Consider the following 13228-nt stretch of genomic DNA (forward strand, 5'->3'; position numbering starts at 1 on the left):
GATGTGTACATTAAAAGTAATAAATTCCTTTTTTACACTTGAAGCTCTTATTTGAAGAGAAAATGATCAACCCATTGTATATGAATACTTCGTCAAATATCACCAAAACATTGACAAAAAGAAACATAAATCCAAATACATATAATAGCATGGCAAAGCAGACAACCAGCCCTGTCCACACGTAGCCCACCTAAAACCAGGCCGGTGCAGGCTAGCTCGCATGAAACGCGGTTTGGAAAAGTCTAACCCGCCCCGCACAATGGCATCTCCTCCTTCAATCACTTCCACCTTCTCCTTCAATGACATCCATTCATCCAAGAGCAGCAGCGCAGTCTCTATTGAAGAAGAGGGGAGTGAAAAAATGAGACTGTGTAAAGAAGAAACAATACGACTAACTCAAGTCACCCTAACTCTCTTTGAGACTTTGACATTGGGTTAGTATTTCTTTGTGCTGGGAAATTTTTGGAGTAGGAAATTCTTTTTTATTGTTCTGAAGCCTGCGTTTTTGGACCACTGGAGTGGCAGCCTTAACTACATGTTTCTTTTTTAAATGGAAAGCGGCGAGTTGGCCCGCCATGTTTGCAGACGGGCAGGGCAGGTTGGTGGCCCGCCCCGCTTGCAGGTTGGCGGGTTGAACCTGCCGCTTTGACACTATAACTATTCAAACTCACTTCCATGGAACTTTTGTACCTGGTTCTTTATCTAATTTTAACACTAACTGAAATCACAACATCAGCCTCCAAACTTTTCACAGTAACGTGGGGACGTGGTAGTGCTGTTAGAACTAAATCCACCAATTACCATGACCCAAATTAGAATTTTGCAAAACAGCAAGAAGACAATTTTTATATTACAAACAAAACTCGTTTTAATCACAGACATCAATTTGACAATTGAATGCAAAATATTCATTTGAAACATCATACATTTATTTACAGGAAGAATACCAATGACAAAGTCACAGGAAAATACATAGAATACACCCCCCCACCCCCCCACCCCCCATGGATTGTGAAGAGAGAAGAGAAGATCATTGAACAGGACAAAAACAATAATCACTATTGAGAGTGCAGAACTGAATAAGAAACTGAAGCAATCTTCTTCTCCAGCTCTGGCTTGTTGGCTCCTATTAATTTGTCAATCTCTTGTCCATCTCTAAGAAAGAAGAACGTTGGTGTAGCTTTGATGTTCCAGGAAGTGCTGAAGTCCTGCAATAGATAAAACCATGTTTAATTGTGTTATAGGACAGTTTTCATTTGAAGTACAATCAATAGATAGACAGTTGGAGTAGCTCCTATTTTTTAAAAATAAGGTAAAGTCTTTTCTTAGATGGTTTGAATTTGTGCAGAGAGAACTCTTGGAAACACGGTTAACGAGGGATTCCCAGATGGAGATGGACAATAACAAAAAGGCTTGGAGATTGAGGAATTCTAAGGAAAATTATAAGCCAAACCATTAGAAGAGATATAAAGGTAACTGGTCAATCTTTAAAATTAAAACATTACAAAGCATTATGGCGTCGTATGATCCATTTAGTCGACCCTACCCAACGGGAAAAAAGCTTGGTTGTTGTTCGTAGTTAAGGGAAACACTAGATTAATTAAATTAATATATTTTGACTAAGCTTTATTACAAAAAAAATGAAGCAAAACAACAATAATAATAATATCTGTAGCTTCACTACTTACAGTTAATTCGTCCACATCCACTACTAAGAACATAATAGATGGGTATTTCTCTGATAACTCGCAATAACAAGGTGCAATCGTCTTGCAAGGACCACACCATGTTGCACTGAAATTTGCAACAACCTGTTGAAATGAAGCTTTATAATTAATATTGCATCTAAGAAGAAGATGTATATTCATCAAAAGAAAAAAAGAAATGTAACAAGGGATACAGTGGAAAATCTACAAGCAATTAAATAATCATATATTTATCAGAAAGAATGGAAAAGGCCAACGTCAAAAGTGTCTCCATATGCATTTGCTCATTAGGTTTTTAGGAGGCATATGATGACATAGAATCCATGGGTTCAGACATCAAAACCATGCCCTTGAGTGGACTACACTAAGAAAATATCTTCACAAATTATACACCACTACTAGATTAGTCATAGGACAATCAAGTTTAAAAATAGATGAACCATAAGTTCTACACATGCCAATTTTGAGAATGTCCGGTTATTTCCTTTAACAAAGTCGAGACTAAACAATAGGATCTTACCAATTTTGAGAATATCAGGCCAATTCCTTTAACAAAGTTTAAAAAGTATATCAAAGGATTTATGCATGTCAACTATGAAAATATCAGGTTACAGCATAAGCCTTCCTATTAACATGAAATGTCCTTCGAAATATTTTGTCAAACTGAATAGTTGGAAGTCAATAATAACACCTGATTCTGAACCACAGCACGCATATTGTTAATCATCTATAACCATCATGGATTGAAGAGAAACTAGGTTGAAGCTACAGTTTGTCTATTTAATATGGACTCTTGAATGTAGATTTCTTTCTAAAGTTATATGCAGGAAATTCCTAATAGCATTTGTGAGCTTTGTTGTCATTTGTCAAGGACTGGGAATACAGATTTATTCATCCTACTAATAACAGATGCATGGTAAAAACATAGCAACTTAATAAGGGTTCAGTCAACCAGCAGAACAAAATGGTAATAGGCCTTCAGCGAGCATTTAATAATTTTGTGCTACAAATTTTTCTTTGTGCTACAAATTATAAAAGAAAACTTACAACTTTTCCATCTCTCCTTGCTTGTTCCAACTTTTGGTCCCAAGATTCTTTGGTAGTAATAACTTCCACATTCGCAGAAGCAAACTCCACTTCTTGATCAGAATCATCATCATCTTTAGTCATAGGGTGCTAGAAATATTAGAGACATGAAACTTCTCAGTCATTTGACTTTATTGAATTTTTTAACAGAAGATGTGAACTGATAAATTACAACTTTGTTTCAATAATTCCATTCAAAATAAATTTTGACAGGCACTAATCCAAACATGCACTAAGATAAAAGGTTTCTCACAACCACTGTGACAACACAGAAAAATAGAGTGGGCAAGGAAAAAGGAAAAAAAAAAATATAAGCATTCACAAATATAGTAAGTCAAAAGATGACCCCTTGTGCACCTCTAAAAACTTAAGGAATTTAAGGAAAAAAAAAGATAATACTGAGAGGAAAAAGAGGAATAAAAGAAAGAGAGAAGAGGAAAATAGAGAAAGAAAAAAGTCAAAATTCAATGGATAAGTTATCAATATAAACAACTAAATGGACCAAGACTGGAGTAATTGGAAAATTGCTGTAAGCTTGAAATGATTGATGATCTTCCATTACTAGTAAACTATAGATTGTGTTAGAACTACAAAACCATTCAAGAGCTTCTACCTAAAAGACGTAACAGCTTAAGCTCTAACCAAGGTTGGTCTTTGACATAGTATCATAGCTTCATTAACCAAGTGGCAAAAACTTTGAACCTTGCCACCCCCGCTGAATTCCAAAGGGTTCTTATATAAAAATGTGTGCTAGAAATCTGAAACATTTACAGATTTCGACCTAATAGTTTACATTAGGAGAGTTGATGTTGGTCTAAGACAGAATGTAACAAAAAATCATCTCTTAATCTGGAAAATTATACTTAATCTAGTCGTTACCTTCTGTTAATGTGGTTTTTTACTCTTGCATTTATCCGTATTCACAAGTTATGACCAATTTTACATAGAATGTACAAATAAATCATAGGTTCACCATGAGGAGCTTCGGTCAAATTACACCCTATACAGGAGTTGCATTTTAATTTTTGTGATAACAATGCACATCTCGCTGATATAGTTTCAGATAGCATCAAATTACTTATGACTTCTAGTTCTTATATGTTTGCCTCTCTACCAATAACATCATCTGCCAGGCCTGACTTACGACTAGATTAGTTGCTCGCGTCTATGGGGAAGAATTTGAAATACAGATCACTCGTCACTGTTTGATAATAAGATATTTTATTACAGTTGAGCATGCTTAAATAGTTACCATTTCTAATTCCTTCACATTTAATCAGTTCTCCACTCTAGTTTTCGTGCTATTCCTTCCCAATCTATCTGTTATGTTCAAGTGTAGATGTGGCTAGCAAATAATTTCATTTTGCCAGAAAGGAAAAGGCATGTTAGAACACTATCAATTCAAGTTAAAATAGCATGGCTTCCTTACACTATCATCGCAACCTCTATTATGCTATAACATACATAGACCCGCGCACACAGTAATGTAATCTGTTGAATATAAAAGCTCATCAAGTGTGCAGGATAAGTACCTTAATCTTTGAGTTTTTTGGCCTCAATAAGCATCCCAGTAACCTCACCTTTACCACACAATTCCCCATGTAATTATTTTGAAGCCACAAAAAATTGTAAACTTCAATCAGAAGGCCTGCAAGCAGAACAACCAATATCAGCACTACACATTTCTCAGTCCATGAAAATCAATGAGAAAGAGCAGCAAACAACAGGTAAGTAAGTCACAGATTAAACAAAAGAAACAACACCCTTCATTCATAAGCTATTGGCAAGCATGAAAGAAGAGATAGATGTGGTTGGTGGAAGTGAAAATGGAACAAGTGAAGGGAGACAATATGAAAATCAAAATGCATATTCTCAAAACTGCTCCAAGTATTTCCAAAATGCAAAGTAAGCAAATTAAATGGCCAATGATGATGATGATAATAACAATGCAGAAAAAAAAAATACAAAATGCTTGTCTCTAATAACACAATTTCTAAATCCTGAGATTTAAAGTTGCAAACTCTCCATCATTAACATGCAAGAAAAAGAAACCCATGAAAAACTAAAGTTGCCAACTTTCCATCAATTAACATGAAAGAAAACAAACCCATTAAAAATTAAACAAATTGAAAGGATAATTATTGGAATTAGATTAGAACAGGTAACAAATTGAAAGAAATGTGAGAAAAATTAAACCCACCGTTGAGAAAACAGTTAACCCTAATTTGGTGATTTGGGGGTGAAATGAACGATGGTTGTTGGTTGTTGCAATTGGTGAAATGGGAAAACTAAGGTGTACTCTGTAACCAGGAAGATGAAGAGTTCTTTTGATTGAAAACACACAACAATTTCCAGACAATGCTGCTATGAACAATGTTGTAAATTTTCCAGACATGTTTGTTTATTTATAGTAATTGAATGACAATGATGATTATTTAGTGAAATAAAAAAAATTGTTATTTAGTTATTAAAAATTGTTTTGAAAATAAGGTGAAAACCTTAAACTTAAAGCGTAGGTCATGCGTGTGAACAAGGAAACAAACATAGTATGAACGCCAACATTGAATTTGACCATGTCACATGTGGGGTTGTACACAGTTGACGGTTCAGAAGTAACAGCTTTGATTAATATTGTCTTTTAAATTTGTTTTCAAAAGGAAAATTGTTTTGTAATATAACTCATTTCTCATCAAATTTGTTTTGAATAGGAGAATGTTTATCCAAGGTCGTAGTAGTTAAAAATAATTGTTAGAAACCATGGTAGTCCATTTCATTCGGAGCTTATGACCATGGAATTGGGGTTAAATTATGATGTCGAGCTTGGGCATAGGAGCCATGTGTGCCAATCCGATTGCCTCCAACTTATTCAGCTCCTGCGGGGCCATATATGGATGCTTCTCACTATTGGGATGGGGATATAATTGATCGTTGGCGCTTTGTATCAAGGCTCTTCAGAGCTGTCATCTGATTCATATCAACCGAGATAGAAATAGGACGACGGACCAACTGGCCTAAGAAGCGGGTAGAACTCGTTCTCAGCTTCAAACTTGGAGGAACCCCCTTCATTTGTGTATGCATCCTTGTATTTGGATGTCATTAGTTAGTATTTTCTACGTTTGTTGTTAAACTTCCTACTATAACCAAAAAAAAGAAAAATTGAGGGTTCGATTTTTATGAGTGAAGGCTGTGAAGAGCAAACTTGTATAATAAAAAACTAAGTGTTATGCGTAACATAAATTAATTTTTTCAATTTTGTGAATGTAAAAATAACGAATATTTTATTTACTTATTTTTTTTGGAAAATATAAATTTGCTAATAAAAAATATTACAACTAATAACTACCAAAAGTTGCATTTCTTTCTCACATTACATTTCCTATGTTGCCATTAATATTACCTAATTTTTCATTGTTTTATTAGCTCTTTTAAGTCTCAGTAGTATATCTTAAACTTACTAACTTTTTTGGGGCCTAAATATTTTTGGAGGCCTAGGCATGTATACGACTCTATCCTTACATTGAGATTCTTATGGCCTGTTTGATTGCAGTTTTAGTTTTCAGTTTTTAAAACAATTTTTAAAAATAATTTTTAGAAGAAGAAAACAGTTTGAATGACATGTTTTCTAACATTTAATTAAGAGACTCAAGTCATTTCTAGTCGGACCAACACTTTGTTGGTATAGCAAATTCTCTCAATTTTTTATTAGCAAACTAGCATGAGTTGCGCCTTGTGGAAGAGACAAACCACCAACTTAATAAAAACATTTTTTTTGGTACATCAGAAAGATAAACAGCACCTTTCAGAGTTTGATCCCTGGATCTCCCACACCCCACTCCTTGACTTTTTTTTTTCTACACTTATTGGTTGTATGTTTACCATTGAGTATTTGACAAAGCAAGCTCCAATATTCGTAGTGAAGGAAAAACAGTTTGATGAAAATCACACATCATCTCTTCCCTTTCAAAAGCAAACAATTTCAACAGAAATTCAACGTTTTAATTACCTGTCAAAGAAAACAAAAAATATATTTGACATTTTTATTACCTGATATATATAATTCTCTGTTATTTTGTTAAGCAGTCAATTAGCTACAATTTGTTCGAGGGGTCATTATCTGTTAGTTACTGATAGTTGCAGGGACCATGTATTATACAAGTCATGTATCTGATTATTTTAGTTGTATGGTTTCTTACATTTTTTCATTCCCTCAAATATGTTTTCTCTCAAATTCTCGTTTTAGGGTATCAGAACAATGTTTTGCTTTGCATGCCCAATCATTTTTCATTTCTATGAAGAAAAATCATCTTATTTCTTTATTTGATCTCTTGCAACAATAGAAAATACTTCCTCTTTGCTGATTAGAAGTAATTTTACGTAGATTTTCTTTTTTTTTTTTAGTTTGGCCCTCCAAAAAATTTGTAGATTATTTATAATTTTATTTTGGCCCTCAAACGAAGACTTAAGCGTTGAAGCAAATGTTTGTTGAAGAAACAACCAATGGTTCTTGCAACCATTGTACAAAATCTTGCAAACAAAACAATAAAACAACCAATGCTTGTGATCTGATTAGTGTTAGGTACCCATGTGCTGATTTTGTCAAGGATATTTCTGAATTGGCTCGCCTAGATTGGCAAGTTTCATTTTCTTTTAGCCCATGTGTTTCAAGAGGCAAATAAGTGTGTTGACCAAGAGCTCTCTTTTGATTAATTGTAGACATTTGCCTCCTTCTCTTGTTTCCTTTGTGAGGGAGAACGTTGTAGGAGTTTCTTTCCCTAGACTTTCTTTCTTCGTGTGATTGTAAGGCGACCAAAAAAAGAAGTTGAAACATATATAACTATTTTTTGCGTATATTTTCTTGTGAAATATTGAATTCATGTAGTTTTAATTAGGGTTGTCCAACTGGCGGATTTCAGCCCAAAAATTAGTTTTGGTCGGGTGGAAAAACACCAAACAGCTAGGTCTGCCACCGTACGCCATTGGGCAATGGGTTGCTCGGATTCGAATTGAACAGATCGCGATTATCTCGGAGAGGATAAGTGATGGTGGTGGCGGTGGCTCGTGGGGTCTGTCGAGGATAAGAGAGGAGAAGTGGTGGTGATGGTGGCTTCGGCTCGTTCCGTCAAGGAGAAGAAAGAGAAGTGGTGGTGGTGGCTTCAGATCGCTCGTCGACGACAAGTAAGGAGAAGTGGTGGTGCTGGTGGATCGTGATGTGTCGAGGAGAAGTGGTGGTGGTGGTGGATCGTGATCTCTCGAGGAGAAGTGGTGGATTGGTGATGTGGGGCGGCGACTAGGGTTTAGGTTTAAGAGGGTGACGACTGAAAGCTAGGGTTAAAGGATAGTGAGAGTATATATATTGCTACTGGGCTAGGGTTGGATTGGACCTGGGCTGATGCTTTTTTTTTTCTAAGAGCTAGTTCGATCGAGCTAGAGCCCACACCGAAACCGATCGGTCTAAACCACAAAAAACAGATTTCTTCACCTGGATGAACCGTAGTCCGAACTTGCCCAGCCGGTTCAACATAAAAAAGTCCTGATTTTGGTGGGTTCCTGTCGGACCAAATTTTTTTGGACAGCCCTAGTTTTAATCCTTTCACATGAGTTTTACTTTATATTTTAGAAATATAAAATGAAATTTAGACATGAACTAAAATTAAAATATATCAATTTTGATCACATTATGTGGGTATGCCTCTTCAAACAATGAAACAAATGCTTCTCGTCAAGCACCGCATAGGAATTGAGTCGGACTAGATAATTAAGGAGTCTAACTATCAACATGTTGTACTACACCTTATTGGTAAAAATATATCAAATTTACATAGACGTAAACACATGTTTAACCTAATAAATAACATATTATCTTTCCGAAACATAAAAAAATAAAATACATATTACAAAGAGTAATTAGGTGACCCCTAATGTGGACCACTTTCAAAGTGGTTTAATTTTAGACCACTTTTTTTAACATGCTATAACAGGTCAACACATTTTTTTTAAATAAATTTAATATATGATAAATTTTTAATGATATTTTTTCTTAAAAAAAATAATGTATTGACCTGCTATACCCAGTCAAAGTAGGTGGTGCAAAATTACACCACCTAAAAAGTGGTGCATATTAGGTTCTCCCGAGTAATTAATGATAGACCCACATACAAAATCGGGCAAAATACTTTCGCGCTTCAACATATCATTTAGCGGTTAACACCATTAGATGAAATATCGAAAATATGTCCATGATTTTGTAAGTACATCAATCATTTCCTTATTACAAATTTGTCTAGGACAAGGAGCATCCCAGGAATTATGCTATGAGAGGGCAAAAGGCTCAAGCACTGACTCAAATCCCTTATCAAATATGTGCCCTTGATCACACTTCTCATCACCACTATGCAGCCAGTTTGTGTTGCTCCAGTCTTCTTTACGCAATAGTGCATCATAATGATGAGAACTCTAGTACACATCCACTTCCCTTAGTTTTGCAAAGTGTTGTCTTTCATGATCTATCTCTCTTCCTCTTCCAATAATCCTATTGATTCTGGTTTGCAGGCTCCTCAAGGCCTTGGGAGTTGAAGTTCGAATACTCTGAGGAAACAGTGTGGGACTTGGAAGTGAACGAACAGTTCCTGAGCTGTTCCTTGTATCCTAAATTGATTAATAAATAAAAGGTTAGGTAAATTTGACAGAACCAACTAGCTTCAACCTTCTTATTCAATAGCAGCCAAGTATAAACCAAGAGATATTTTGGTTGCCACCTTGTTTCCCAGCTTTAAAGGTTGTCACATTGTTTTCAAGTTTGTATCCTGATTTTAAAATTGGAAAATTTTGGGTATGCACCTAATGGGTGTAAACACTCACGGGGCGAAAGGAGAAAGGAAAAAAAGAAAGAGAAGTAATGAATGTAATATGACGTGATGAGATAAGAAGTGAGTGTTAGAGAAAAAAAATGAGGTGTGTGTGCAGTGTCACTCATAAAATTTTGTACAAGAAACAGTCCACTTTTATTTATTTTCATTATATCCTATAAAAAAAATTGAAAATTGAAAAGAAAGTGAAGATAAAGTGATAGTTTTGTGACTAAATTAAAAGGGAATATAAATATTATGGTCTTTGTTCTCTTGCTAAGAATGTTATGCTACAAGACAGGCAGGTATCATGAAATGATCAAAATATGATGATAGAGGTATAATTCAGATTATACAGGATCATTAAGAGAATGATAAATCAAAACATAACTTTTAGTCCATGCATTATTTTTAATTCAAAGTACTAGATAATAACTTGATGTTGTGGCATAGTATAACTGTGAACATTGAATTCTGAACTTTGATTGCTAGTTATACAGTAGTGGAGAAGTATATAATTCTCACTAACCATTTGTCTAGGAGCCATATCCAATGATTTCTTTGAGATTGCCCTCCCAAATCCATTGTTGTCTGTGACAGAAATTGGAGCCTGAACAGATTTCCGTGTAACTACCTCAGTGCCTTGTGGGACTCTTCCATTTCTCCTTGACATAGATGTAACTGAGGCTTGTGTATCAGGATTTGGCTTCAAAGTAGCAGAATTAGCACCGGGACGAGACCTCCCTGCAGAGACAGGTCTATTAGGCAATGTTGTTCTGAGGTTTGGTGGTGTTTCAAGGGGAAAATCAGGTGGAACAACAAGTAGCTGGGGTCGCGAATTGCGCCCATTTAATGGTCCAGTTGATAAGGAAGCTGTTGTGGGAGATGGAGATGGCAATAAATGGCGGCGAGTGGGAGTAGAAGGCCAAGAAGGTGACCGAGAAGATGAGGGATGTGAGTTTGCAGGCCTGCAAGTAGGATTGGATTGTCTGCTTTTGTCAGCAGGAGAGGGTGCTCTGGAGGGTATGGAGGGTCGCAATGGAGTGGAAGATCTTATTGCAGACGGAGAGCCGATTATGGGGGAAGATGGCCTATTCTTGAGGATGGATGAGGATCTGTTTGAAGAATTGGTGTTGCGCATTGAACTAGAGATGGTAGGCCGGCTCACTGAACTGCTTCTTGTTGCTGGTCTAGATTGATTGTTTGAGGCTGAAACCTGAAAGATATGTGATTATCAATTAAGACAGCATCTAGCTCACATTTTCCAACAAGTCCTCTTTCAGGTTCACTAATTCTAGACAATATTTTCTCCTGGTACATGATTCTTTTTGGTTTCATATTGATTTCCCCCATGCAGGTAATCTGAGGAATTACAACAAATGTTGCACCATTTTGTTCTTTTGAGTATAGTATGCTTAGTTTAATATCTGAGAGTTGTAAACAGATATTCTTAGAACTCGGGTTAGGTCTAACTCTCCCTAAAAAATTTAGCGTAGGGGTGAGGGTTGTTATACTCTTTATAAGTACTCTTTTGGTCATATCTGTAATCAATGTGAGACTTCTCAACACACCCCATCATGCCCAGAGTCGAACATTTGAAGGGTGGAATCTGCATCTGCGAGTGGCTTATATGCAGGTGGTTTCGAATAAACAGATTTAGGATAGACTCTGATACCATCTTAATTAGAAGTTGTGTTATGCCTAGTTCTAAGAATATTAGAATTCGGACTAGTCCTAACTCTACTCCAAAAGCTAGCTTAGAGGTTAGGGTTGCTAAGACTTCTCAACAGATATTTAAAACTGCAGTTGAATTTGTCAAAATTACTGGTGGATTGTCATATACAGAAGTGGCTTGACTCCCCAAACTGTTAATTCTTCCGCACTCAGAACTGATAACTAATAGCTCATCAAACAAATCACTAGTAAACATTCAGTAGAGGTTGAAGATCATATTAATTCAAGCATTAAAAAAGTGTGGGCAACAGTACTAGGCTTATAACTTGAACTTGTATGAGGGAAATGAGAAATTGTTAGATGAACATACCTTAGAAATATTTGTGTTCGAAGTTGATCTACCCAAACTGCTTCTTGGAGTTGGAGGTACCAAAGTTTGCTGGGATTTACCTTTTGATGATGGGAAATCAAGGGTCCTCGGGGGAGTGAGAAGCCTATGACACAGGGTAGCAATATTTACAAATAGAGTAGAGATGATAGTTTATTCATGTGACAAAATTTGTCATCTGGGACCATATTTTATTTTCTGGTGATAATTTATAAGTAAAACAATTAGAAGTTGTACTATATCACTTCAAAAGGCGAGGAAATATGAAGCCAACCACTAAGAGTGTATTTGTATTTCTGTCAGCGCATATGCCAAATGAAGTTTGAATTTGTTTTTTGCCAATTCATGTGTCTTGTGTCATTGGAGTGAATGTGTTTTTTATCAACTTAGTAAACACACTAAAACGATGTAATCTAAAATAGTTCATATGAATCTTTAGTGAAGCGTCTGTTTTCAATTAGTTTCATTTACTTATACATGATGGAATCAAGCATTGTGGAAAATGAGATTAAAAATTCTGCATTTGGTAGAATAAACAGTACAAGAATATGATTCTACCCCCTCCAAGCAACTAAGAATGCACACCCTTCCCAATTTCTCTAATAGGTGTAATACTAGTCTTCTTAATATGTTATTCTTTATTTTTCAGGGCAAATTTAAGAAAGAGATTCAACTCAACCGTATTGGTACAACAATTGCCCAATTAAACCTTCTTAACTGATACACAAATGAACATTATCTAGTGGAGTAATAACTAATAACATCAAAAGATATGATAAACTAGAAGTGAGTGAGAATTATACCAATCATAATCATGTTTTCCTCCTTCCGTGGATAACAATAGATCATCAATCCCAAAGGTCAGTTTTGCTGATTCTGCATCCATAAAAACACACTAGTGAAGCTAAATTACACATTGAAAACACATCACTGATTTGATCACCTCCAAAACAAAACAGAAAGTTGCAGATTCCATGGCCTAATTTAATTAATAAAGGGCAGATATGACTGAAACTAAAAATTTCAAGGGTACACTTGGGTAACAGCTAATAAGTGCTTATTTATAAACTAAATTGAAAAGCCTATTGAAATAAGCTTGAAATAGTTTGTACGTAATGAAAAAACTCAAATAAGCCCTTCCATACGCGATTCAAAACCCATAACCATAACTTAATGACAATGCAATAAGGTATTGAAGGGAGTGATCATAAGAAAATGTTAGAAGTTAGGAGCATATAGAAGGTGTGACCTTGGCGGTGATAGTGCTCATTCACATTCCTTCTGTTCATGATGCCAATTCACACACCAATTCACACACACGTATTGTATTGTATTATAGTGAAGGATACTGCAAATTATGCTGCAGCTTGGAATGGATTGGGAGAATGAGAGTACAGTACAGTAGATGGAAAGCTAAGCAAAATCATTCTATTATTTGTACTTCAATCACAAAACACGACCCGAGTGTGTCGGGGGATTCAACTGTAACTTAACTCCTGCATTCATGCCATTCCTACTTCTTGTCTCTA

General features: G+C 35.7%; 1 protein-coding gene and 1 pseudogene across 1 annotated transcript; both read right to left on the bottom strand.

Annotated features, from left to right (window-relative positions):
- Positions 1-975: 975 nt before the first annotated feature.
- On the bottom strand, positions 976-5180 carry LOC130749699 (thioredoxin H-type-like). The gene is made up of 5 exons (XM_057603081.1): positions 4993-5180; positions 4325-4440; positions 2754-2882; positions 1689-1811; positions 976-1208 (listed from the first exon to the last, which is right to left on the bottom strand). Exons 2-5 carry the CDS (start codon positions 4391-4393, stop codon positions 1059-1061), a joined length of 471 nt encoding a protein of 156 aa, XP_057459064.1. The 5' UTR covers positions 4394-4440; positions 4993-5180; the 3' UTR covers positions 976-1058.
- A 3832-nt stretch (positions 5181-9012) lies between these two features.
- LOC130749711 (endochitinase A-like) lies at positions 9013-13046 on the bottom strand (annotated as a pseudogene).
- Between the last annotated feature and the right edge of the window lie 182 nt (positions 13047-13228).

Source organism: Lotus japonicus, chromosome 3 (assembly GCF_012489685.1).
Source record: "Lotus japonicus ecotype B-129 chromosome 3, LjGifu_v1.2".
Lineage (NCBI taxonomy): Eukaryota > Viridiplantae > Streptophyta > Magnoliopsida > Fabales > Fabaceae > Lotus > Lotus japonicus.

Coding starts and splice junctions, on each gene's coding strand:
- LOC130749699 (XM_057603081.1), bottom strand. CDS start 4,393: ATGGGGAATTGTGTGGTAAAGGTGAGGTTACTGGGATGCTTATTGAGG. Junction 2,883..4,324: donor CAAAAAACTCAAAGATTAAG/GTACTTATCCTG, acceptor TAATATTTCTAG/CACCCTATGACTAAAGATGA. Junction 1,209..1,688: donor TGGATGTGGACGAATTAACT/GTAAGTAGTGAA, acceptor TATCTATTGCAG/GACTTCAGCACTTCCTGGAA.